Source organism: Phalacrocorax carbo, chromosome 7 (assembly GCF_963921805.1).
Source record: "Phalacrocorax carbo chromosome 7, bPhaCar2.1, whole genome shotgun sequence".
NCBI lineage: Eukaryota > Metazoa > Chordata > Aves > Suliformes > Phalacrocoracidae > Phalacrocorax > Phalacrocorax carbo.
In genome coordinates, this window is record NC_087519.1 from 37,836,905 (window position 1) to 37,861,756 (window position 24,852).

The window sequence follows — 24,852 nt, forward strand, 5'->3', positions numbered from 1 at the left end:
CACACAGAACAAGGCACTTGGGTGCAGCTTGGGCATCCCCACTTCCCAAGGGCCTGGTTACGCCATGGCTTCACCCCACCATGTCTGCACAGACACCCAAATGGACCAAAGTGTCTCCTCTCTCTCTACCGGGGGAGAGCAGGGGGACTCCCTCAAGCTGGGCCTTTTCAGTTCGGGCCCACAGCCAGCACGCAATGGCTGAAGTCCAGAGATGGTATCTGCCAGCAAGCTCCTGTATGGGGTTACAGACCCTGGTCCACTGAACCATTGTACAAGGCAGCCAAACCAGCAGCCCCCCACCACGCCAGGAACTGGAAGGCAAGAGGAGCAGCAAGCAGATTTCTTCCCTGAGCAATTCTGGCAATTGCATCGGTTTCCAGGAAACATAAATAACTACTCAGCCATCTGGAACCAGCCCTGGGCTGGTCAGCAAAAGGTCTCTCCCAGGCTCTGCCCTATTTCTGCCAGCCACTTGGTACAAATGCAGAAAACACCAAGGAGGTGGCACAACGGGACAGTCCCCACCAGGATGCAGAGCAGCGAGCTTGAGTCTTCCTCTGACCTCATGCCAGATATCATCTTTACTCAACCCAGCCCTGCCTTCAGTGCAGGGCCCGAGCTGCACCAAGCCAAGAGCTCATGCTGGGCCTTGGGATGCTCAGCCCCTTCCAAGGGCACTGACTGGCCTTCAAGGTGCTTAAGGAGAAGGACAGACAAGAACAGACCCCTCACTCCATCATACTTCACTTTTCTTCATTTTATTCTTTTATTTGTACAGCTATATTTTACAGAACGCATTAATGCAGTTTAGACACAGCCCAAACCCTGTCTCCCGAGATTGTTTATAACACAAGCATGTAAAATAAGACCAAAAAAACCAAAACCAAAAAAATAAAACATTCCCCGATAGAGAGTTCCACCAAAACTCTTTGCAACATCAGGCTGTACCTTGAAGAAACTGAGCTCAATATAGTCCATACACCGAAAACTTCCATTGAAAAGAAAGGCACCGTGCGAAACCACATTTTACATATATACAGACTGAGAACTAGAACAAAAAAAAATTACACTTTATTATTATTTTAAATTCCTTCTGCAGCTTTGTTGGTTTAATACACACTTTTTTGTAAATTGTAAACCTTCACTTGCAAAAAAATACAAATACACTGATGCATTTAGACAAAATATTTTCTTACTTGTACAGATGCAATACTTTAAAATATCTCGTTAAGTGCTCTATCATAATAAAGATTCTCAGAGTGGCTTCTGCCTGCAGAGTCCAACTGAGCCTTTAATGCATTTTATATATTTTTTAATATAGCTTTTTTTTAAAGGTCTATATATATTTATTTTATATATATATATTTATATATTTATATCTATATATATTTACAACTCTGCCATAGATTCCTTCACCTTTGGTTAAAAAAGTTAAAGCCCTCTCTTTAATAGCATACTTTCTCTTTAAAAGAACACACATTTTGCATACAAAAGAAAAAAATCTGTTCCCATAAATCAACATTACATTCCTCATCTTCAAACGGCAAAGGCTGTGAAGGTTAGACTCCAGAGTTTATCAACACTCCACTGCACAGACATTTAAAATGACTATTTTTAATTTTTATGTTTATATACAATAAGATCTGAATAATTTTATTTTTCTTTTTGTTTCACATAACTGGGAAAAATAAAACCCGTGTATTTGTAATTTTTTTTTTTAATTTCTAATGTTTTTCCACCTATCTGCACTATGGATTTAGAGGCACTCCATCATGTGACGAATTTTTTTTCCTCCTTTTTCTTTTAAAGTGTTGCAAGTATCCTTTGGACAGCTTCTCCCCCTGCCCAAGATGATCTCCTCCTGGGAAATCCTCTGCCTTCAGCAGGCCTTGGGGAGCTCCGGAGGCACCTCACTCGCTGAGATGCGGTACTGCACCTTGGTGTTGGTGATGGCCCCGTGCTTCTGCCGGAGATGAAGCCGCAGCTGGCTTTTGTGGCGAAAATGCAGGTTGCATTTCTCACACTGCAGGGTGAGAGGCAAAGGCAGAGGGTGTGAAACTTGATGGTAGGGGGACATGTCCTTCGCTTCAGGGTGGGGGTCCCACAGCCAATGCCTGTCCTCTGCCAGCTACCCCAGGATGCTGTACCCATTATACCAGTGGACGAGGAAAAAGTGGGAACATGGTGGGAGAAGCAGCACCTGGGGGCATCCCATACCAGGCTTTCAGGAGCGTATTTTGGTTTAAGGGATGCATAAAGGCTGAGGTCCCTTAAGAGAGGACCCTGGCTCTGATGGACATAGCACCAAGCTCCTTAACTAGTTGCTCAAACCAGTTACAGGGCTATTTCAGGAGCTGCTTTTGACCCCTGCAAAGCTGGATGGCTTCAGAGATATGTTTGGACAACAACCCCTGCTCCAATTCCCTCTCTAGCTGATGGGGAAAGCCAGAAAAGCCTCAGCAAAGAGCTGGGAGCCCCCAGGACTGCAAGCAAGGCAGGGCAGTCTGCTTGCTTGACATGGGTGCCACCGGCACAGGGGACCCCAGGCCAGCCTGTCTGCTCCTTTTCCCCATCCCTGCACACAGCGAGCCACTGTAATTTAAGCCACAGCTATTTGGAGAAGTGTGACCTTCTTCCAGATGGGGTGGAAGAAAATAAGAGCAGCTAAGATGTACCCAGCCTGGGCTGCACATCAGCGTTTCCAATGCAGCCGCTCACAACAAAATACCATATTGGCATTGGCTAATGCATGACAGGGGAACCGGGCTTGAGGAGCAGGGATGTGACCCTGGCATGGGGCCTCACGAGGCTGGCAAAGGGCACTGGGGTGCTGCAACCAGCCCATAAAAATGCTCTGGTGCATTCCCAGGCCCCCAGGTTTGGCAGCATCCTCCCTCTAACCTGCCTGAGAGCCCCCCCCCCCCCCCCCCAAAAAAAAGTAGTCACTCACATGATACGGTTTCTCTCCTGTGTGGATTCGAAGGTGGCTTTTGAGGGTCTGCAGGTGCCGGAAGCGTGTGCCGCAGATCTCACAGGGGTATGGCTTCTCCCCAGTGTGAATGAGCACATGAGCACGGAGGTGGGCCACCTAAAGAGAGCAGCTCTGTGTGAGGACTGCCCCAGGGAAGAGTGCATCCCACCGGGAGCAAAGGCATTGCACCATGAGTGGGACTCTGCCAGCCACCTTTTTTGTCTACTGGGTTCTAGCTGGGAGTCAGTGCCACACGTGTCTGAGGTCTGATACCTCCAATCCTTAACAACAAATGGAGGAGAGGAGCTATAAGACAACAGCTGGGCTTCCTACTAAGCCAAACTGGCCCACATGGACCTTAAGGCCCCCATTTATCCCAGAACACCACGGGAAGAGCTGCATAAGGCAGTGAGTATGGCCCGTTAGCCTCCTCCCTGCCAGGAGGCATCACCGGTCTCAGGCAGGAGGTCCGGCCATGTCCCACCTCCCCAGGCACTGCAGGTCCCAGAGGCCACAGGCACCTGGACAAATCTGGCCCCGCAGGTCTCGCACTTGTAGGGTTTCTCTCCAGAGTGGATGCGCGTGTGGGTTTTCAGGTTGGCTGGCCGGTTGAATTGTGCCCCACAGATGTTGCAGCGATACGGCTTTTCTCCTGCAGAGCCCAAAAGAAAGGATAAGGGATTAAGTACAGGCATGCTCAGCCCCCATGATCCATGGTGCTCCCCAAAGCTAAGTCCCTTCAGGTGCCAGACTCCATGGCATGAAAGCACTAGCCCTGACTCCTGTTCCTTTGGAGATTACTTTGGACAAGTAGCATCAGTCAGGACAGCTCAGCGTGTCCCCAGAGCAGGGTGAGCTCAGGAGGTACCAGGGCACCACAGGTACCTTTTGTTTTTTGGGTTGGGAGCTGCAGCCTTCAGGGCAAGACAGAAAGCCAGGCAGCTCTGCCAGTGAGGATTAAGAGCATCGCTCCTCCTGGCCTTGCAACAGTGGCTGGCACCTGCATCTCCCTACAGCTGTCAGTAAGCTACACAGGGCTACCTGGCTCCCTTTGGGCTCCTCATGGTCCCCAGCACATCCTGCCTCAGCTGTTTTTCACCTCTTTAGAGGAGCAAAAAGAGCTGATAGAGCAGAAAGCCAAGGCATGCCCAGCAACCCAGCCCCCAAGTCATTATTTGGTTACGATCACCGCTGCTGGCCCCCCGCGATGTGGGGGCAGCTGCCAAAAGGTTTTAACTAGTTTCTTTAGGATGTTTGAAGATGGCTTCAATGGGGAGTGGGAAGCAGCCATCGTCTATAACTTTCTGCCTTTTTCTTTTGTTTCCAGGCTTTGACCCCATGTGCCCTTGAACCCTGCCCTGGCACTTGTGCTATCTCATTCACCTGCACAGCCCTCCTGGAGCTCAGCTGAGACCACGGGAATTTATGTTTAATTCAGCGCAGCAGCACTGAGTCATCAGCACAGACTTCCCTTCCACAGCTAGTGAACTGGCTGTTGTCATGTTAAGCATTAATAAAAGCATGAAAAAAAAAATCTCTAGGTTTGTCAGCAAATGACTAAACCCTTAATAACCCCTTCCTTTCTCAGCTTTCATTGTGCTAATTCAGAGTCCATCCATTCACAGATTTTCCCATCAGCAGAGTTTCTGCCAGGCTAGATATGATCTGGATTTCTAGGATGTAGGGAAAAAAAAAAATCCCAAACTTTTCTCTAAGTGTTCTTTGGGGTTTTTTTTGTTTTTTTTTTTTTTTAAAGTCAACCTCAAAGTAAACTGGAGGTCACGCATCTGCTCCCAGCCACGCATCTGGCAAGATGCCTTTAAAAACGGTGGTGCCTAGTGCTTTACAGCAAAGGAGCTTGAGCTGCAGTCCTTGCTGTGAGGCCAGGCAGCATCTCCCCCATTCCCAGGTTTGGTGCTCTGCCCAAGAGCTCTCTGGCCGCACCAAGAAAAGCACCTAGCTCTTCCCATCGGGGACAACTTATGACACAGAGCAGGCAACGTTGCACCTGAGACAAACCCCGCCATAAATGCCCACGTGCCCAGCAACGCACAGCCTCCTCAGTAAGCTGTCCCCATGGCCAACACTCTACCTGTGTGCACGGTTTTGTGGCTGGCAAGGTTCCCCTTGTAGCGGAAGGAGGCCTGGCAGCGGTCACACTTGTAGGGCTTGTCACTGTGGACTTGTAAAGAGTGTCTCTTGAGAGAGGCCTCCTCGGAGAACCGGCAGTCGCACTCATTGCAGAAGAAGGCTCCGTTCTCTGAGAGGACACAGCAGAGAACAATGAGATGGGCAATGCATGGGCCAGCTACTTAATGGGCCATGGGGTGGGTTTGGGATGGTGGAGGGGGGCAGCCAGAGCAAGTGTTGGAACAAGAAGTAGAGTGCAGACATTCACGGTCAGTGGTGCTTGCACCATGCCATTAACTCCTGACCTCCTTGTGCACACAGCAACAACATGCATGGTTTGAGAGACCAAAGTCATCACAAGCCATCTCCCCTTCAGTGCAACACAAGCTGCTTCCAAGAAGCCACCATCTCACCTAGACATCTTTCAGAGAGGTCCACAAAGGCACCCAAGTTATCAGGCATCCTCCAAAGGATGGGGGTGTTCAGCTCTGGAGCAACCCAGCACCTTTAGAGGTCTTAAACATTTACATGTACAGATATCTTCCTTGAGCATGGGAAGACCATCATCATCTGAAGTGCAAGGCATTTCCCACCAGTAGGAGGGTGCCTAACTCTTAAATGCTGTGTGTAGCTTTGAGCATCACCACAGTGGGGTTCCCTCTGTGGAGATCTGTCCACACCACAGGTGACAATCCTGCATTCCCCCTCCCTGAGCTACAGGCAGATGGGTGCACAGATACTTGTCACGGGGCTTGTGGGGTTTTGCAACAGGATTGCAAGCCTCATTATCTGCATTTCTCCAGATGTGCGCATTGGGCTCCCTGATAATGAAGATATGACGGATGCATGAGACACACCATCTTGCCCAATCCCTATTAGGGTCATTACATCTGCCAAGCTTGTTCTGTTGTTCGGGTGGGGTGGGGTGCACTTTGTTTCCTGTCCTTCGCTGCCAAGTTTGCAGCAGGTGACTAACTCCCTGCACAAGGTGTCTGGATGGTGCTGGGGAAGGGGAGGAAGGAAGCAATTCCCATGTGTGTGTCCCTCACATGCATGCACACAGCTGGTCAGCCAGTTAAGAGGGGACTGTAAAGCACCTTGGGATCCACCAGCATCAGGGACAGGTCTGACTGCTCGTTTCAACACAGGGCACTGGTTGGACGGGTCCCCAGGCTGCACAGCCCCCTTGCCTGCAGTTGAAAAAGGCAAGGAGGGATGCAAGACTCACCACAGCTGGAGTCAGAGTATTCAGACTGGGTTTCCCCCATCTCCTCTCCAAAGTTTGAGGCAGGGGTATGAAGGCACATCTCAGCATGTTGTGGGGACTGGCAGCCACAGGAGCTGCACTTCGACGAATGCATGTACAGTGGAGACTGCCCTTCGCTGCTCCGAGGGGACCCATCCCGGGACCTGTGGAAGGACAGCAATGCACACAGCCGTGAGAAGGCTCTTGCTGTGCTTGAGCTACTGGGCCCTTGTTTGCACCCTTCCAGACACAAGGGACAGCCATATTTTATGGGGACACTTTTGTGGTGAGATGCACAGCATAGCCCTGATCAACAACAGGTCCCTGAGCCTCAATCCTTCAGGTGCCCATCACCAAATGACCTCAAAGCTGTCTAGGAACATCCAAGTCCAGAAGGTAGCATACTGCTCCCTGGTAGCTTTGCCTTTCCAACACTTACAGCCAACCAAAAGCTCAAGGCACAGGGAGTCTGGTGAAAACCAGGTTGGGCAAATCCAGGCTCCAGAGACCATCCAGACTGCTGAAGTGAGCCAGGGATTCCTGACCCAATGTTCTCAATTCCATCGCCAGGCCAGGATAGCACCACTAAGGTAGGGACGGCTGGCACCAAGCCGATGCCACTGGCAGTGCTCCAACAAATGTAGAGGCCTCCACCTGCTCACGGCTGGACTCCCCAGCCCAACGCTACAGCTATTTCACACATTCCAAACCCTCACCACACAACGCAGGGAGTTCTGTCTCCCGTGGCGAGGGAAAAGTCTTCTCACCTGTTAACAATATTGTTGAGTCTGCTCGCTTGTGGGATGGTAGAGTCTTCTCCATTCACACTCATCTTGGTGGGGGATTGCACATTGAGATGCTCCGGCTCCATGGACTGCTGGCAAGTGGACATGGGCATGTAGGTGCGAGGAGAGAGGGTTCCAATCTCGTTCTGGTCAGCACTGTCTTGCTTCGTGCTCTGATTGAGAGAGTTGAGCACAATGAACTTGTACTTCTTCCAGTTACAGGCTTTGGGGTCTGTGGGGCTCTTGGTGAAGAGGGAGCCAGAGCTTTGACTAATACGGGCGTTCTTGCTGCTGCTGGACTCAGTTGGCGAGTTGGGCTGACAGTCTGACTTCTGGGGGCTCTGGGGGCTGATGAGTCCCTTGCGGTCCAGGGGTGTGTTGGTGGGCTCAAAGTGCTGGCTGATCTCATCCTCTGAAGAGGTCCGCTCCTCCTCTTTGGCCACTTTGTTGCAAGAGAAATAGGGATTGTTCCGGATAGAAGGGACAACAGGTTTGGGGCCAGAGGGTACGCTGTAGTGCATGTCACTCCTGGCTTCTTCAGCAGCACCTTCTTTCGGACCATAGATGGTAGCATGGCACATGTTGGCCGAGATGTCGGTAACGGTTCTCATGTACTCGGTGGGGATTGTCCTGGAGCTGTCGCATGGCAGGATCCTCTCCTTGGGGAAGGCACCTGCCCTTGACAGTTCAGAGAGAGGCATCCTCATCTCCCGCAACTCATCGTCCACAAGGAAGCTGTTTAGAGGGAGAGGGCTGTATCCATGGTAGGAAATAGGAGATCCAGACAAACTATTGATCAAGCCAGGTGCAAAGGCCCTCCCATTGCAGAGGGACCCATTTTGAATAGGCATGCCGTTCTCTGAGACATCTCTGCTTCGATAAGCCATCACCTCTGGGTGGCTTAGCAACCGTCCAGCCAAAAACTCTTCCCTTGGGGTCTTCACAGCAGACACCATCTCTGCTTCACTGGAACCAGGCAAAAAGGAGGGAGACACAGTCATTTTCAGCCCGTAAGGATAAGCTTGCAGATACTGTGTCAGCTCTCCCCCCTCCCACCCAAACACACCATCCCAGGCTCTGCAAAGTTCACTCACAGCGCTCACCTAGACTTGACAAACCTTCGGCAGGTATCAACCACATGCTCCATCTGCAGGTACAGTGCTGTGGCCATCACAGCCATGATATTGTTCTCCCTCAAGTTCAGGCGGGATGTATACATGAAGTCCAAGAGGATGCAAAACCCCTCAGGGTTAATTTCAGGGTCCAGATTGATGACATTCAAGTTGCACTTGAGCTGGTCAGTGAAGATGCTGTAGAAGAGGCCACTGCAGAGAGGAGACAAGAGAGATGATGAGTGCTATGACAATTCAAAGGAAGAAAGGAGAATTTGTCTGAAATCCCTTAGCACAGAGGGGTTCATAAATGGGAAGGGAGGAGGAGGCAATTACAGAATTCCCTGAGCTTCCCCCTTATTATCAAGCTTGGTTTCTCAGCTTAGTAAGCGTCTTCTGCACTGCACTTTTCCCAACTGGAACAGCCTGCTTTTAGATCTCACCTGGTCAACAACTCCCCACTGCCTCCATTTAGAAATTCCCTTCTTTTTGTTGATGTTGTTCTTACCACACACCCCCCTTCCCACTGTGACTCAATTCTTTCAGAAGCCTCTTGGGGCAACCATGCTCACTCTTTAACCAGAGAGAGAGAAAAATAAAAATAAAAAGAAATGCTGGCAATACATTTTTCATGTCTTTATAGTCAAACCTTGCCTTTTTAAAATCTTTATACTTTGTCAGCAGGAGACTCTGGAAGGCATCTGCCATAATTCAGCTGGGCTGGGCAATGGTGGGATGTTAATTAGTGTTCACTAGGAAGCAATTCCAGCAATCCTAGGAGCTGCAAAGGTATTTCAGACCCCACCAGGCTTGGAAAAAAACAAAAACCAAAAGGGTGGGTGCAGCCAGCAGCCTGGGAGTTGGGGAGGAATAGCTCTAAAAATAGCAGTGACAGGGGACACTGCGGTCACAGAGGACTCCCTCACCCCAGCAAGCATCCAGCCCTCCCTCCCCTCTCCTGTCCCTGAACAGCATTTGTGCTTTGCCTTCAGGGATGTGCCTCATATCTCCTGTGCTCCTGTTTGTCTCCATGGGCTGTGTGTGGGCAGAGGTGAGCATGCAAGGAGGACAGAGGTGTGGGCATTCAAGGAGACAGATGTGGGCACTGCACTAGAGGCAAAAGGTCTCAGCTGTAATCCCATTGCAGATACAAATTTCTTGGCAGCCCCTTTCAATTTTGCTTTTCCGCCTCTGTTTCCCTATCTGTAAAGCCCACAAACCTCCCTGGGGCTGCAGCAATGCTGCTGGTGGCCAAAGGCAGAAGGAGCAGGGAAAGAAGGCAGGTAGGGAACCCTGCTCTCACCTGCAGGCCATCAGGACTGTTTTGTGGGCTCTGAACTGCTCCCGGTTCACAATGATGACAACATCGGTCAGGATATCCCGGCTTCTAAGGCGGTTGAGATTGAGGAGGACATCGCTCGCGTGGCGGGTGAACTGGATGCAGCTGTCTGCCGGCGAGGCCATCTTGAGTCTGCTTGAAACAGAAGCAGGAAGAGGATGGGAATGGAGAAGTGCCCAGGCAAGTACCCTAAACCCAGCTAAGAGACAGCTGCTGCTCTGGGATGTGCTCAGATAACCAACTGCTTCTGGTGACAGCACCAGCTCCTTGCTCCCAAGACAAATAGCTCTGAACCATGCCAGGTGCCTTCCAGGCTGCCTGGTGAAGTCTCTTGGCCAGCAGCGAGACCTGGCACGTCTCAGTCCCACCCACCAAACTGGCAGGCAAAGGCAACCAGACCCTCCTGAGGATTAGCTAACAGACTCTTCTTCCTCCTTTCCTTTCCTTGCCCATGGCAGCTCCACCCCAGCCCACTCCTCCCACCACCACTCGGGTTCATCTCCATGAAGCTCCCAGCACAGCTTCCCAGCTTCAGATCTTCCACAGGAGCCATCCCCCTCATCCATCTGCTGGCTGGCTGCAAATCCAGTCATGGGAGTCAACACAAACCTTGAAGGTCCCAAATGAAGCTGAAGGATTTCAACATCTGGAAAATCCAGCCCACAGTGGAGCACCAACCCTTACCCACCAGCAAACTAATTCCCTGCTCCCAAGTGGTGGCCACTCTGGAGAAGAGCTGTCCACAGTTTCCCAATGAATCGGTGGTGGCAGTAAGGAGCAGAACTCATCTAACCTGCTGGGCTGCTACCCACACCGCAGCCCAGTCTCTCCCAGTGAGCAAGGCCTGGGTTAGTCGAGGAATATGAAGCCTTCCCCCAACACCTGTTGACCCATCTCAGAGGCATCCTCCCAGCCAGCAGCCAGGAGAGCCCACATTGTCCTATGCCTGAAGTTTGGGCTGGAATGTGCATCTTCAGCATTAAATTCCTCCACAGTCAACCCCCTCCCATAGCCCTGACTCCTCCTCCTTCCCCAGCGGCATATGAACGTACAGTATTTTCTACAGAGCAGCTGCTTTCCTGAAAGCAAATTCCAGCTGGGTCTAATGAAACATTTCATTCAACGTGGTAAAGGGAAGGGAGGGGGAGGTTTAGGAGGGGAAGCACAAAATTTAAATTTACATACCCAATGCCTCAATTCACAGTCCAAAAGTTTCTTTCAAACCTACAAATAAAGCACAAGAAAACAAACGCCACATTAGCTGGTAATTATGAATTGGCTGTGGCAGGACACAAGCCTGCTGTTTCGCTCGAGTATCACTTGGATAAAAGCTAGAGATAACAAACCTTCTACTCTCCAGTAAGGTTAACATTTGTTTCTTCCGGTACAGTACGTTCTTATCACAACCACAGGCTTTGAGAATCCAATCATAGCTTCTTCCACACCCTCTAGCCCAAACCATGGGCGTGTGCCAAGGAGATTTTCATTTCCATGACTCAGGAACTTAAAGGCAGGTGGGGAAGGGAAGTCAAGTGAGAATTTTCTCACCACTTCTTTCGGAGATAACTCTTCCCCTGCCAAGACTGAATTCCCGGCCAGGGCCGCATCCAAGACCAATGCCATATTCCCAGCACCTTGTTAACAGGTATGACTTACACAAAAACATCAGCTGTCACTCTGCTCAGGAGGCTGGAAAGAGCCTGAATCCAGTCCTCCAAAACAGCTATTCCCTTCTCAGAATACCCACATGCTCCAGCCACCAGTGAAAACGCCCTGGGACTGCCGGACAGACTTGGGAGGATATGGGCGTCAAGTACCGAAGTGACTTGGCCACGATCACAGAGGAAGCCAGTGGTGGAGACGGATGAGGACCCAGAACAAATGCCTTCCTCTGGCTGCTGGAAAAGCCTTCCCCTAAACTGCAAGCTTTGTCTCCAGCCACTGGCTTCATGGGCAACACGGCTGAGGCAGCAGGGCAAGGAAACCCAGGAGTTAACTGCCTTCCAGAACTCACATTACTACTCCCAGATTTACTGAAAACCAACGAAGACAACTGACCTTGCACCAACACAGGAAGAAGGTCCTCAGGCAGCCACCCCAGAAGCACAATAAATAAGTGAAGAAACAAACCCCAAGACCTTCATCACACTATTTTGAGGACCGACCCCCCAAAACTGGACAAAGACAGTAAGACTGCCAGCACTTGCAGAGAGTCCATCCAGCCCTGCGAGGACAAGTGTCCCTTTCCCTCTCCCTTGTGGTAGATGCGCAGATCTGGAGCCCAGGCTCCCCTCATGTCCCCAGAGACACCGAGGTGGGATGAAGAGGTGAGATTTAAGGCAAGGTATGACACATAAAACCCAAAAGGGTGTCTTACAGCCCTGTTCCAGCCATCAGATGCTAATCTTCAAAGCCGCTCTGAGCCTGGCTAGCTTAAAACTTTATGCACATGCAAAAAGTGACTCATTTCCCAAACTCTGCAGACTCTGACCTTTCTGTATACGCTCACTGCCAGCCGCTCGCTACCGTCAATCGCAAGCCAAGGGACTCATGGCAGTCTGCAAGAAGCACATCTGTGCACCCATATGAGCAGATGTATGCATTTGGGGCAGCCAGTTGGCATCCTGACCTCGGCCGTGCCACCAGACACCCTCTGCCAGGCTCCTGGGGACTCACTGTGGTACAGACACAGGGAGGTGACCCATCGATAAACCAACAAAGTTACAAACTGCGAGATGAACTCTGCGCCCGTGAGCATCACGTGAGAAGCTGCTGCTGCTGTCGCCAAATTCTCTTACCCAGAGCGAGGCTGCAGCACTGCCTGGCCAGGGAGACACCCAGCTCCTCTCCCAGAGCTGGACCCCAGCACAACCCCCTCCCCACCCTCCCAAATTATGCCCCCCCAGCACAGTGCTGTTGCAACGCCCACAGCCCTGGAAGTCGGGCAGGTGCATCCCAAGCGGCTCCCTGCTGCAGGATGTGGGCATGCAAAAGGGAAAGAGACCTTCCTTCCCCTCGCTAAGCTGAGCCGGGTTAACCCTGCCCCTCCCAGCCTCTGCACAGCACCAGCTCGGCACCCCAGTGTGGGAGGATGCTCTGACCAGAGACCAACAGAGAAGGGGACAGGACCAGAGACCAGTGATGGGGAGCAGAGAAGACCGCTGCAGCCAAGCATGGCCTTCTCCATTCCCCCCTCAAAGCCCATGAGGCTCCCCCAGGCTCATCTGGGGCCAGAACATCACCCCAAGCCCCCCCACTCCAGTTTTCCTGCCCAGTACCTTGCAGGTGTGGGCTCTCTGGCAGTGCTCAGGGCTGCACGCCGGGCCTCACTGTGCTGGGAGAGGAAGGTCTGGGCCAGGCACGGGGCCCATTTCGGGGGTGGCCACATGGGACTGCCACTGCTGCTGCCTTCCAGGAAGGCAATGGGTCTGCCCCAGCAGTTCAGGGAACAGCCCTTCCCTGCCGGCGCCTCCCCGAGAAAACCCATTCCTGGAAGGGAGCCCAGGGCTGGCTCTGCCCTCCCTGTGACAGACTCGGTGAGCATGGGAAGGGTACACCTGCATGTGGGGGAACCCATCTCAGCTCCACCCCATGCAAAGGGGAGACCCTTACAGGTCCCCCACCCCAGGACAGAGGAGAGAACCAAGGACCTCCTCTTCCCCCCTGCCCTCCCATCCATCTTTCTGCCATGCACAGGGAAACCCCTCCATCCATCTGCTCTCCCATTTATAGGTAATTCCTTTTCACCCATCCTCCTCCCACACTGTGCACAGGAGGGACTCCTTGCTCCCCTACCCCTCTTTGCATAGGGGATACTCCGTGGTCTTTGCCCCTCTCCCATCTTCAAATGCATAGCCTGGGGGAGGTCACCAATCAACTCCCCCTCCCTGGGCCCCGGTCTCCTTACCCCTACAGAGCCCGCAGTGCCGACTCCCTCACATCGCCCTGGAGGGGTGGCTGGGTGACTCTCTTCCCCAGAGCCTCATCCCACACAGTGCTCTGAAACTGCCCGCCCAGGGGAAGCTCCATCCTGCCCCCCCTTCCTCCCCAGTCCCAGCACCCTGCAGGGTCCCAGCCCCATGGGAACATCCCTCCCGCATGCCAGGGCATGCTGCCAGCTGCACCCCACCCCCCAGCCATGGGATGCCTGGTTTCTCCTGAACAGGGACCAGAGGAACAACCAAGAAAATGCAGTGGTGTGGGGGACACCCCCGGGCACAGTCACGGGCACTGCAAGCCACAGTGAAGACAATGCTCTTGTCTAGGGGTATGCAAGCGCCCAGTTCTGCTTTCCTGGTGTCATGCAATCAGGGGGCACTAAGCGTCCTTTAGCTGTCACAGCAGAGTTTTATTAATTTAGTAGCTTCTGGTTGGCGTCTACGCCAAAACGTGGCTGGATTAATAATAACCCACAAAGAGAGCGAGAGAAGTCCTAGCGCACAGTGTCAGCACAGATCAAAAGCAACATCACTAGTGCAAGCCCTGTCGTTTTTTCCATCGTACCCTTCTGTGAGCAGATTGCACTCACTCTATCGAGCGGTCTCTGCTAACTTTCAATCTGATCCAATTTCCTGCCAGCAAACAAATGTTTCTAGGAAATGCAATACATTATCTGGACGGGTTTATTATCAGCATTTGGAACCAGGAAAACTGCATATTTTCTCGAGCGCTGCAGGGAACTTTATAGTTTGTACTTCAAAAGAGGGTTTAAAAGGATTGCCCTTGAAAGCTGGCCCGGCTCAAGTCTCCACATTGTTTTGGTCTTTGCAGAAGAAAACGCGGCGGGGGGGGGGGGGGGGGGGGGGGGGCGGGAAGCACACTAAAACTGCTTCCAATGTTTTTCAGTAAGGAGGACTCCCCTGCCCTCTACAGACTGTCAGGCAGAGGCAGCGCGTGCCCTTGGGAAGTGAGGAGTCAAGCCTTCTTCGGTGTTTCAAACGACCCCAAGCAATTTGGCACATTAATTTTTCAAGGGAAGGCAGGAACTTCATCCTGGCTGAAGTCGAGGGAGCTACTCCAGAGAACAAGGAATGGATGCCATGCCCTGCCAACACAGAGCCCTGCACTGAGATGCCAACCCGACAGCAGGGTGCAGCCAGACCTGGGTATCCCCAGCAGCTGAGGCAGGTCCCTGGCCCAGCTGGGCTCACGGGAGGTGTCCCATCATCCCCACCCTGCTCCAGGGCAGTAAATCACCAGCCAGCACTGATCCGACCCTCCCTGTCTCTGTCTTCCTGGGGCTGAGAGTGGCACAGCTCATCTTGGCAGCAAGGAACTCCTCTGGCACCCTGCCTGGATGGGACAAGACACGTATGCAGCTTGGGGTCCCGTGGTCAGGGGAGAGGCAGCCCCACAGCACTATGTTTAATTAACCAAACAGATTTAAGGAGACCCTTTCAGAGGGCACCCAGTCCTACAGGACATTTTCTTCAGGACACGTTCTTCAGGACGCACTGTCCTGCAGTGTGCTTGTCCCAAGCTCTCCCCTCTGTAAGCAGGGATCCCACGTTCCTCACAGGTACCTAGCCTACAGCTCAAAGGCAGCACACTGACCAGAAGAAAGAGGGGGAGGAAAACACAATATAGTTCAAATATTTCTCCCCTCTCCCTACGCCCTTAGTTCTTCCCGTGTTCTAGATGTGAAGCTCTGCTGAGATTGCTGGGGTTTTAAAGCAGTCTTGAAGACTACATGCTTGCTCTGATTTAGGGGTGTGTGTCTTTTTGGCTGCCAGCATCCTGCAGCAATAGGAACACACAAAATCTAGTGTGGATTTAAAAAAAAAAAAAAAAAAAGCAGGGAGGACTACATTTGCAGTCTAAATTTGCAGTCTGAAGTAGTTTACTGGTCAGATGCTGACTTTTGGATACTCATCTAACCAAACTGCAAACTGTGAACTCCTGAGGTTTGCCAATGCCTGCTGTAAACATGGAAACCAAGTGTCACTTTTTGCCAAACAGAAGAATGGTTTAAAAATAGACCTAGAAAAGAATACAGGCACTCGGCATACAGCACTCCTGTTTATAGACTCCTATGCTACTATAAAATGGAGCAAGAAGTTATGAGCATACAGGCAACTTCACCAAATTTAGTTTTTACAAACTTCTCAGAAACCTAAAAACATTTCAGGCTCCAACTCAACCAGTAAAAGCTTTTCGTGTGGAGTTCACAGCCCAAATATTACAGCACATGGATTAAAAGAGGCATGAAATGGTTCTTCAACCTCAGTGCCATAAATACTTGAAGGTACATAAGCTGCACACTGAGAAATGCACCTACTGGTTAGAGCTTCATTTTACTTACCTATAGACTTTGTAACAAAGCACACTCACCCCTGCTCCTACAACACAGGACTACCTCAAGAAGCTTTACCACTCGTATTTGTAACAAGTTTTTGAGGAAAATGTTACTATTTACTGAAAAAAATCAAACAAAAAAAAAAAGCCAAACCACAAAACAACACACACCATTCCTACAAATTAATATTAGGCTGCTGCCACTGAGGGCTGAAAGCTCCCCCCCCAGTGCTAGTTTTGGCCAGAGTAAAGTTTCTTCATAGTAGCTAGTATGGGGCTATGTTCTAGATTTGTGCTCTAAACAGTGTTGATAACTCAAGGATGGTTTAGTTCCTGCTGAGCAGCGCTGACACAGAGTCAAGACCTCTTCCGCACCCCACCAGCGAGTGGGCTAGGGGTGCACAAGGAGGTGGGAGGGGACATGGCCAGGACAGCTGACCCCAACTGACCAAAGGGTTATTCCATACCATATGACATCATGCTCAGCATATAGAGCTGGAGGAAGAAGAAGGAAGGGGGGACTTTCAGAGTGGTGGCATTTGTCTTCCCAAGTAACCACTGCACATGATGGAGCCCTGCTTTCCTGGAGACGGCTGAACACCTGCCTGCCGATGGGAAGGAGTGAATGAATTCCTTGTTTTGCTTTGCTTGTGCACACAGCTTTTGCTTTACCTATTAAAAACTGTCTTTATCTCAGCCCATGAGTTTTCTCACTTTTACTCTCCCCCATCGCACTGGGGGGGAGCGAGCAAGTGGCTGCGTGGGGCTTAGTTGCCGGCTGGGGTTAAACCACAACACCCCCCGAAAAAAGGGGGAAAAAAAAAAGTAAAAAAGCAAGCTTTACAATTCATCCTAAATTAGGCAGAAATTCAAGGGTAGATTAACACCACAACTTGGAAAGATTTTCACATGTGATTTCATGACCAGAGCTGGAGAGAACTCCGTATGGAAATGTCACTGACTTTAATAAGCACTCGGTTGTTTCCAATTAGGATCCTTAAGTAAGTTTAGTGGCATCCAGAGTTTCCTCTGCCACCTTCCTCCTAGCTGGCAAGCATTTTTTTTTTTCTTTTTTTAACAAGCAGTTAATAAACATGTTCCCACTCTCTCGAGGCTGCCGGCTCTGCCAGCCCCTGCCCTGGCCGGGGAGGAGGGAGAAGACAGGACACTAGATGGCACCAGTTAGCTTTGCTGCAGGAGTATTTTTTCCCCTTGGAAAATAAAACACCCCAACCAAACCTGGAAAACATATAATTTTGTCGATGTAATTCTGTTTCTCTTAAAACGCGTCTGAGCAACATTATTTTTATGAGCTTTTCCAGCCTTGTTTTGAAAAACTTAATGTTTCTGCTAGGTTTATTTTTGTCTCATCAGACAGCAGGCTGAAGTCCTCCCAGCCTGCAAACAGAGATGTCTAAAAAGTATCATAAAGACTTTTGACTGATTTTTTTTTTCTTTTTTTTTGGGGTAGGATTTGTAAGAATCACTTCTCATTCCGACTTCTTCCTTTGCAATAATAACTAACCAGTTAACCTCCACTTCCTCTCCCAATATTGACTCAGACAGTCAGAACTGAGAGGGATTGGAAATTGGAATTGAAATGCATCCCAAGAGATCTTTGATCTGTTTTGCCAGTCAAAATTGAATGCTCAGAGATGAAGTATTTTCTTACTGGAACAATGTAATAATCCATTCTTCTGGAAAATTGCTAGACACCCTTAGAATATTTTAATGGCTTGATGATTTATTTCATGGGGTGAAAATTGCTGTCTAGAATGTAAGTTTTTAAACCTGTGATCCTATCATTAGGAGAAAATAACAGAATCTCAGGTTCTGCCTCTCCATGTCTATATAAAGAGAGGCTTTCCCTAAAATATTTTTAAAGCAATTTTTGAACCATAACCCGCCAAGGACTGCATGAACAAGCCTGTATTTGCTCTTAAAGCACTTATCCTCTAAACCTTTGAAACAGTACAGCAAATAATAATTTTTAAAGCATTTAAAAACCTCAGGAGAGGAATCAATAAGCATCCCCAGATCGAACGAGGGCCTGATCCCACACCCGGCCCTGCTGACACTTCTACTGGCACAGGTATGAATTTGGCCCCAGACAGAGCTGTCGGACCAACGCAGCGCTTCTTGCTGAGCCTCATCCGTCAGGCCCCAGCCTCCCTTTGCACCGATCCTGCGCCTACTGAAGTCAGTGGAAAAAACTAACCCAGGCCGGGTCTGTTTTTGTTGGTTTTGACTCATGATTTAAAGCCCAGATTTGCCTCTTCCCTGGAAATGCAACAGGGGGGTCAAAGGCAGCTTTTTAGGCACATCTGAGAGGCCGCTGCAGATTTTTCTAAACAAACGCCTTGCTTTCTGTTTCCCTCCTTCCCAAGAGGCGATTTCATAACATTTCATACTGTGACTTTGCAAACTAAAGGCGGAGGGGGGCGGGGGGGGGCAGAATGGCGAGGCAGAGGGCCGGGGGGGCGGGGGGCGGCCGGGAGAGGTCGCTGCCGCCCGACCACGAAAGTTTTCATAACAAAGTTGGGCTTTTTCGGTTTTGTTTTGCCTTTTTTTTTTTGTTAAGGGGGTGTGTGTGTTTAAAAAAAAAATATTATACACAGACAAAACCACACACCTAACAAAGGAAAAAAAAAAAAGCCTTGCCCCCTGCCCCGTTGAGTTTTGGCGTTTCTGGGGCGCCGGAGGGCGGCGGGGGGGCGCAGCGGCGCGGGGCGCGGGGGTTGCGCGGCTCTCCGCGCCTCTCCGCGCCGCTCACTCCAGGAATAGCGTGTGGCCGGGGGCCAGCCCCGGGGCTGCCGGCGGCAGATTTACGAGCGCCTGTCGCCGCGCCAAATCCGCCGCGGTAGTAAACAGAGGGAAAGGGCTGCGGTGGGGGCACCGGGGGAGACCCCCGCACCGCACCGCGCCGCACCCGGGACCCCGTCCCCCGCACGGCTGCGCCCCCCTTCCCCCGCCGGCCGCCCTCCATCCGGCGGAGGAACCCCTCTCCTCCCTGCGGGGGTTGTTATTATTATTATTTTAAGCCTTGCGCGTGATATTCAGAGTCGCTCCATACACTTTTTCCCCCCCGCCCCCTTCCCGAGCTTTGCATCGCATTTTATTTTCCAGCCCGTCGCGGCCGCCCCGGCACACGCCGTCGAGGCGAGCCCGGTCCCCCCGCCCCGCCGCCCCCGGTGCTCCGGGGCCGGCGAGGGCCGAGCCTCCCCGCGGGCTCCCCCCTTCCCCGGGCCGAGAAATGCCGCAAGTCTTCTCCATCATCGCCCGCGCTTAGCCCGGGGCTTGACAGATCACGGCGCAGCCCCGCCACAGGTTGCAAAACGCACCAGCCGTTTCGCAGTTGCATCGGGGACGGAATAACAATACTAATGATATATTAATGTGATAATAAAAATGGGGGGGGAGGTGTGTGGGGGGGGGGAAGTGATGCGGAGAGGCCGGAGCGGCGGTGCCCGGTGCCGCCGAGCACCCGCGCTGCCGCCAGCCCCGCTCCGCGGCGGCTTCGTGCGGCGGCGAAACGACAACAGCGACACAACACGCACACACGCACACACACACAAAAAAAAAAAAAAAAAAAAAGGAGAAAATAAAAAGAGGAAAAAAAAAAAGAAAGGGGAAAAGAAAAATAACACACCCCGACCGAAGGCTCCAGCCATTGGGAGCCGACCCCGAGTCACGCAAAACGCCACAAGCTCGGCGGCCGCGCTCGCCGCCGTCCTGCGCCCGCGGGGCGGCTGCAGGTGCAGAGAGGAGCCGCCGCCGTCCTCCCCGTGCCCACCCGGCCGTCACGCGTGCGGGAAAGCCAATAATCCCACATAACCGATAATCCCCGGGAGAGGACGGCGAGGGGAGACACCCCCCTACCACCACCCCGGCCCCTCATACGCGCTCCCAGCGTTAAGGCATGCAGGCACCCCTATATTTTTCTCGCCTGACAGCGGGAAGAGGGGGGGAGGTGTGTGCCTGGGGGTATTAAATAAATAAATGAAGCAGAAAAAATAATTTTAAATTTAGGAGATAATAACAAAAAATAAAATTAAAGGGTTGTCGGGGCACCTGCCGCGGGAAAGGGGGGGAAAGAGAGAGGGGGGAAAGGGAAAAAAAAAAAAAAAATGGGTAGAAATATATAGAGGCGGCTCCGCGCCAGGCGTCGGAGCGGGGCAGGGAGGGAAAGAGGAGGGAAAAAAATGGAGAGAAAAAAAAAAAAAAAAGAGAGCGAGCGAGAGAATTAAAGGGTAAAATCGGCCGCGGCAATAGAAGCAGCAATCACCTGGTCTCCGGGCTTTCCTAGAAACTCCTTGCATCACCACTTCTAAGAACCCCAGTTCTAAGAATCAACAGAGCCCAATTCTCGGAATTTGAGCTGCAGACTCTACCATTGCGCTGAGCATGGGGAGGGCCGCGGACCTCCCCCCGCCGCTCCGTCACCGCCGCCGTCGCCCTCTCGGGCAACGCGGACCCCCCCGCGACGCCCTCTCGGGGGGCGTCGCGGGGGGGTCCGCGTTGCCCGGGAGGGCGACGGCGGCGGCGGGGGTCCCATCGAGTCGCCCTCCCTTTTTCATCCCCCCCCCCTCCCCGTTCCCAGTGGTCGCGCCCGGGCGGCGGGTCACGTGGCGGCGGGTGCTGTGTGTGACGTGGGGGCGCGGCGGGGTGGTGGCGCGCGGCCGCGGAGCAGCAGCAGCGGCGGCGGCGGCGGCGGCGGCGGCGGCGGCGGCGGCGGCGGCGGCGACGACGAACGGGGGGTCCCGGGTTGCAACGCCGGGCGGTGCAAACACACATCCCACCCCTCCACCCCCCGTCCCTCTCCGAAAGAGAGAGAGAAAAGGAAGAGATCTGAACAAAAAAAAAAATCCGCTTTTTAATTTTTTAAAAAATTATTTATTTTTATATTTCATTGGGGGGGGTCACATTCGCGTTTAAAAAGCAACCCTCCCCCCTATTAAAAAAAAACAAACCACAGTCCAGCGAGCAAAGCCAGGAACCTGCTGCATTGCACTGGATTTTTACATTTTTAAAATTATTTTTCCCTCAATCAGCTTTTTTTTTTTTCTTAATAATTTTTGCAAGCAGCCACAGTCGGCTCACAGCCTCCGACGGGATTTACACTTGGGGAAAGAAGCTTTTTCCTTAAAGACACCCCTCTCATGCGCTCCTTTTCCCTTGTTCCTTTTTGGTTTTAATTTTACTTTTCTTTTTATTTCTTTGCTGGGATTCTCCAGACCTAAAAAAAAAAAATAATAATTTTTTTTCTTTTTTTTTTTTCCGATCCATTTTCTCTTTTCCTTTCCAGGACTCTGGAGTGGTGGGTTAATTCTTTGTAGCTGTTGTTGTTATTGTTGCAAAATAACCTGTAAGTCTGTAAATACTCTGCTTGTATGTAAATGTCGGACTGTGCTGGGGATGCAAAACCGCGTTGGCTTTTCTGAAAGGGATTTTATTTCGGCACTTTTCGCCTGTTGCTGGGCAAAGGCCTTTGCTGGGAGGCGTGGGGTGGGGGGAAATAATGCAAAGCCTTTGCAATCCAGATCTGGGGTGAGTTTTGCAAAGGGGTGCAGAGGGAGGGGGCCTGTCACCCAGCCTTCCCCCGTGCTGTATGGAAATGTATCGTCCTGTATGTAAATCCGCTGAGATTTCTGCCTCTTACCCCCCAGCCTCGCGTGTTTATTTCAAGTGGGCCTACTGCGAGGGTTTTTCGTGGGGTGGGGGTGGATCAGCAGATCGCAAGTCTCATTTTTCTTTTCCCGTCAGTTTTTTGGGCTGCGAGGCGCGGTGGCTGCTCGATGTGGCGGGGAGCAGGGGGAGGGCGTGCTCTGGGCTGCGATGGCATTCCCGGGCTGTCACAATTAATAGAAATTTGTTTATGAGAATAACCACTGCAGGTCACCGTGCCCTCTGTCCACTAATGCAATTGCTCCGAGCTACTGATTCAGGCACTGCCGAGCCCCACGGAGCGGCCACCTCGCACGCAAAGTCCCCAGGTGCCGTTTTTATTTTGATTTCTCAGCTGAGCTCTTGAACTGAAACGCAAAGAAGGGAAAAAAAAAAATTAGGAAGAAAGCCCTTCTGCTAACCCGACTCATCATTAAAAACAGCCCGGTGGCAAGACAGGGATGGCACTCCAGAGACGCTTGAGACGGTATAGATATGCTGGAGAGACGGCTTTCCTGTAGTTAAAAAGCAATATGTAATTCCCAGGGAGTGTGTGCAGCTCGAGCTGTGCGACTCCGATCCCAGCCCCGGGCAGGGAGGGGGCTCCCTGGGTTCCTGCAAGCGGCCAAAGTAAGAACGGACCCAATAATATAAACCCTGCTCTGGGATTTTGATATATTATTTTCTTTACAGCAATGAAATTAAAAGGAAGAGGGTTGGGGGGGGGGGGGCAGACCTTTTCTGTTTGTCATTTCTCTGCAGTGTGTGATGCTTTCGCTTTAGCTGGAGCGTAAGCCCGGTGCAGCCCAGCGCCTGCGGGATGTTCGGGAGCAGCGAGAGGGCTGCTGCTTGGGTGGTTATTTTTTGTCTTTTTGGTGGAGACCCGAGGTCGAGCACAGCTTCTGTTCAAGTAGCTCTTTTACCGGGGAAATTTCTCGCTCTGCCTGGCCACTGCCAAGCTGGGCTTGCATCACAGTTTCCATTCTAACCCCCCTCGTTACAGGGACATAGAGAGCAGCCACCAACATCCCATTTGAGCTGGGAACTGGGCAGCCTGGGTGCCTTTGCGGGACTTTTGGCCTTTCTCCTCTGGTTTTGTACCTTCTCTCCCCCACTCTCTGTCACACAGGGCCCGGCCACTGTTCCCCAGGGGCTTCTGCCACCCACCCCCACCTCCCACTGCTTCCTTCTGCCCCCCAAAAGCAGCAGCGGTCCTCACGGTGCCTCGCTGGGGACTTCAGGGTGCTGGGAATGGGATAATTTTCTTAGGACCCCTCTCCCCCACTGTCCAGAGAGGTTAGTGCCAAACGAGGCCTTGCCACCCTCTTGCCTTGCCTGTCCCAGCTGTGTCCCACATCTGGAGACCAGCTTGGCAGCCGGTGGTGGTGGCTGCCAGGCGGGCAGGAGATGATGCCCCGGCAGGGCGGCCTCTCTCACCTCCACCAGCTGACAGCAAGCGCCTTCGCTTTGGGGGGGAAGTGGCCCCATGGTGGGCAGGGTTGCCAGGAAGCCACCAGCAGCCCCCAAGTTGGCTGTGGGACACTTCCCACCGGCCTCAGCCTCAGGGTGGCTCACGCGCACCCATGAGGTGCCTGTGTGGCACGTGGAGGGGCAGCAGCTCAGCCCACCAGTGGGGGACTGCCGTAACCCCACTGCGGGGGCCAGCCCCAAACACCCCCCTCAAATACATCCCTTTCACACTGCAGAGAGCCCCCCACCCAGGCAGGGGTATGAACCCTGATGCGCTGCCTGGCAAAGAAGTGGCAATGCCGGGATGGGGGCAATGCTGGTGGAAAACAGTCCGCAGGTGTATTTCTGGGCACACTGGCACAGCTCTGAGGAGCGGGAGCGGAGGCAGGAGCAGCGCTGGGCATTGCTACAGGTGCCTCACACAGGCCCACGGGGTGTCCCCATCCAGCCTCTCTGTTTCCCCCCTCCCCCCCAGCAAAGCTCCTCAGATGAAAAGCAACCCCTCTGCCTGTGTGTTGGCGTGCGGGGCACAAAACGGTATGAAATTATTTGGCCCTCCCTGAGACCTGCAGTTTGATATTGAAGGCCCTCGGAGCTGGAGGTGCTGCTCGGCAGCAATGGGAGCCCCGGGGTTTGGGTCGTCTCACCCAGGGACATGGAGCGGGTTTTTAAGCAATGTCGAGGCTAGTGAGTATTTTTCCCAGGTGAACTGCAGCTCTGGAAAGAAGCGACTCATGTTCTACAAAATACTGTTTAAAAAAACAGTGCCCTACTATAATTTTTTCTTTTGAAATTAACTCCTTCAGGCCATGAAGCTTACCCATCCCCACGCAAAATAGCTGCCAGGACTTTTAAAGAAAAAAAATTGTGTCTGGGAGAGAAAAGTTTAGCCTGACGGAAGAGAGCCCGTAAATCTCTCCCCTTCCCCGTGGCAGTCAAGGATGGGTTGCAGGAGCCGCCTGCCTGTTTCAGAGCTGGATGCCGCCGCACGAACTAATGTGTGTGCACCGAGGCCAGGCTGCACACTGCACGGGGACAGCCTATTCCCTGGCTCAATTGAACTATCTTGTTTTCTAATCTAACCTACTTTTTTTCTTTTTTTTTTTTCTTTTTTTTTCTTTTTTTTTGTCAGAGGTTGGTGCTTTGCAGGAACCTGTTCTCAGTGCAATCTCAGAGCTTTTTGTGGGTGTCTGATTTCTGTAACACGTTTTGGTTTCCAGTATGAATGTAACGTGCAAAGAATATCATGACACTGCTCTAGGTGTATGTGATCTTATCTACCTGACATTTAGGGGTTTTTTAACCGTCCGATTCACCTGATTTGCATAAAAATCACATGATTTTTCTTTTTTCCTCCTTTTTTTCATGCATCATCATAACAAACTACTCAGGTTTACCAGGCTGTTTTCTGCCTGTCAGCATGAACACCAGGAACATCTCTCCCCCTCCTTCCTCCTCGATGGAGGTTGGGGATGTTAAAGGTAGCACTTGGAGGGGACCTGTGATCCCAGACAGCTGCTGAAATCCTTAATAAGCAAATGTGAATGGTTTAACTTCCAAGAAAACAAAGCAGCTGAGCATGTATCCCATCCAGTTCTTGTTAATTTAAATAAATGAGACTTCTTTTTATTGATAAGGAAACTCCCCCGGAACAGCCCCCCGGATCCCAGAAGGCTCCCCCTGCCGCGGCTGTCCTCATTACAAAACAAGGCCGCAATTAAAATAAACTCCAAGAGCCAAACAAACTGCTGCCTCTCACTGGTCATGTGTTAGGTTTAGCCTTTAACGCAGAACAAAATGTTTTCCTGGGTATTGGAAGAGGCATGGCCTCTGGCTGGGAG

The 24,852-nt window shown here is 51.7% G+C and overlaps 1 protein-coding gene across 1 annotated transcript; it reads right to left on the reverse strand.

Annotated features, from left to right (window-relative positions):
* Positions 1 to 739: 739 nt before the first annotated feature.
* BCL6 (BCL6 transcription repressor) lies at positions 740 to 20,251 on the reverse strand. Its single transcript, XM_064457576.1, has 10 exons — positions 20,163 to 20,251; positions 10,769 to 10,807; positions 9,548 to 9,715; positions 8,236 to 8,457; positions 7,115 to 8,098; positions 6,330 to 6,511; positions 5,064 to 5,231; positions 3,493 to 3,623; positions 2,951 to 3,088; positions 740 to 2,023 (listed from the first exon to the last, which is right to left on the reverse strand). The coding sequence occupies exons 3-10, from the start codon at positions 9,706 to 9,708 to the stop codon at positions 1,880 to 1,882; spliced, it is 2,130 nt and encodes a 709-aa protein (XP_064313646.1). The 5' UTR covers positions 9,709 to 9,715; positions 10,769 to 10,807; positions 20,163 to 20,251; the 3' UTR covers positions 740 to 1,879.
* Between the last annotated feature and the right edge of the window lie 4,601 nt (positions 20,252 to 24,852).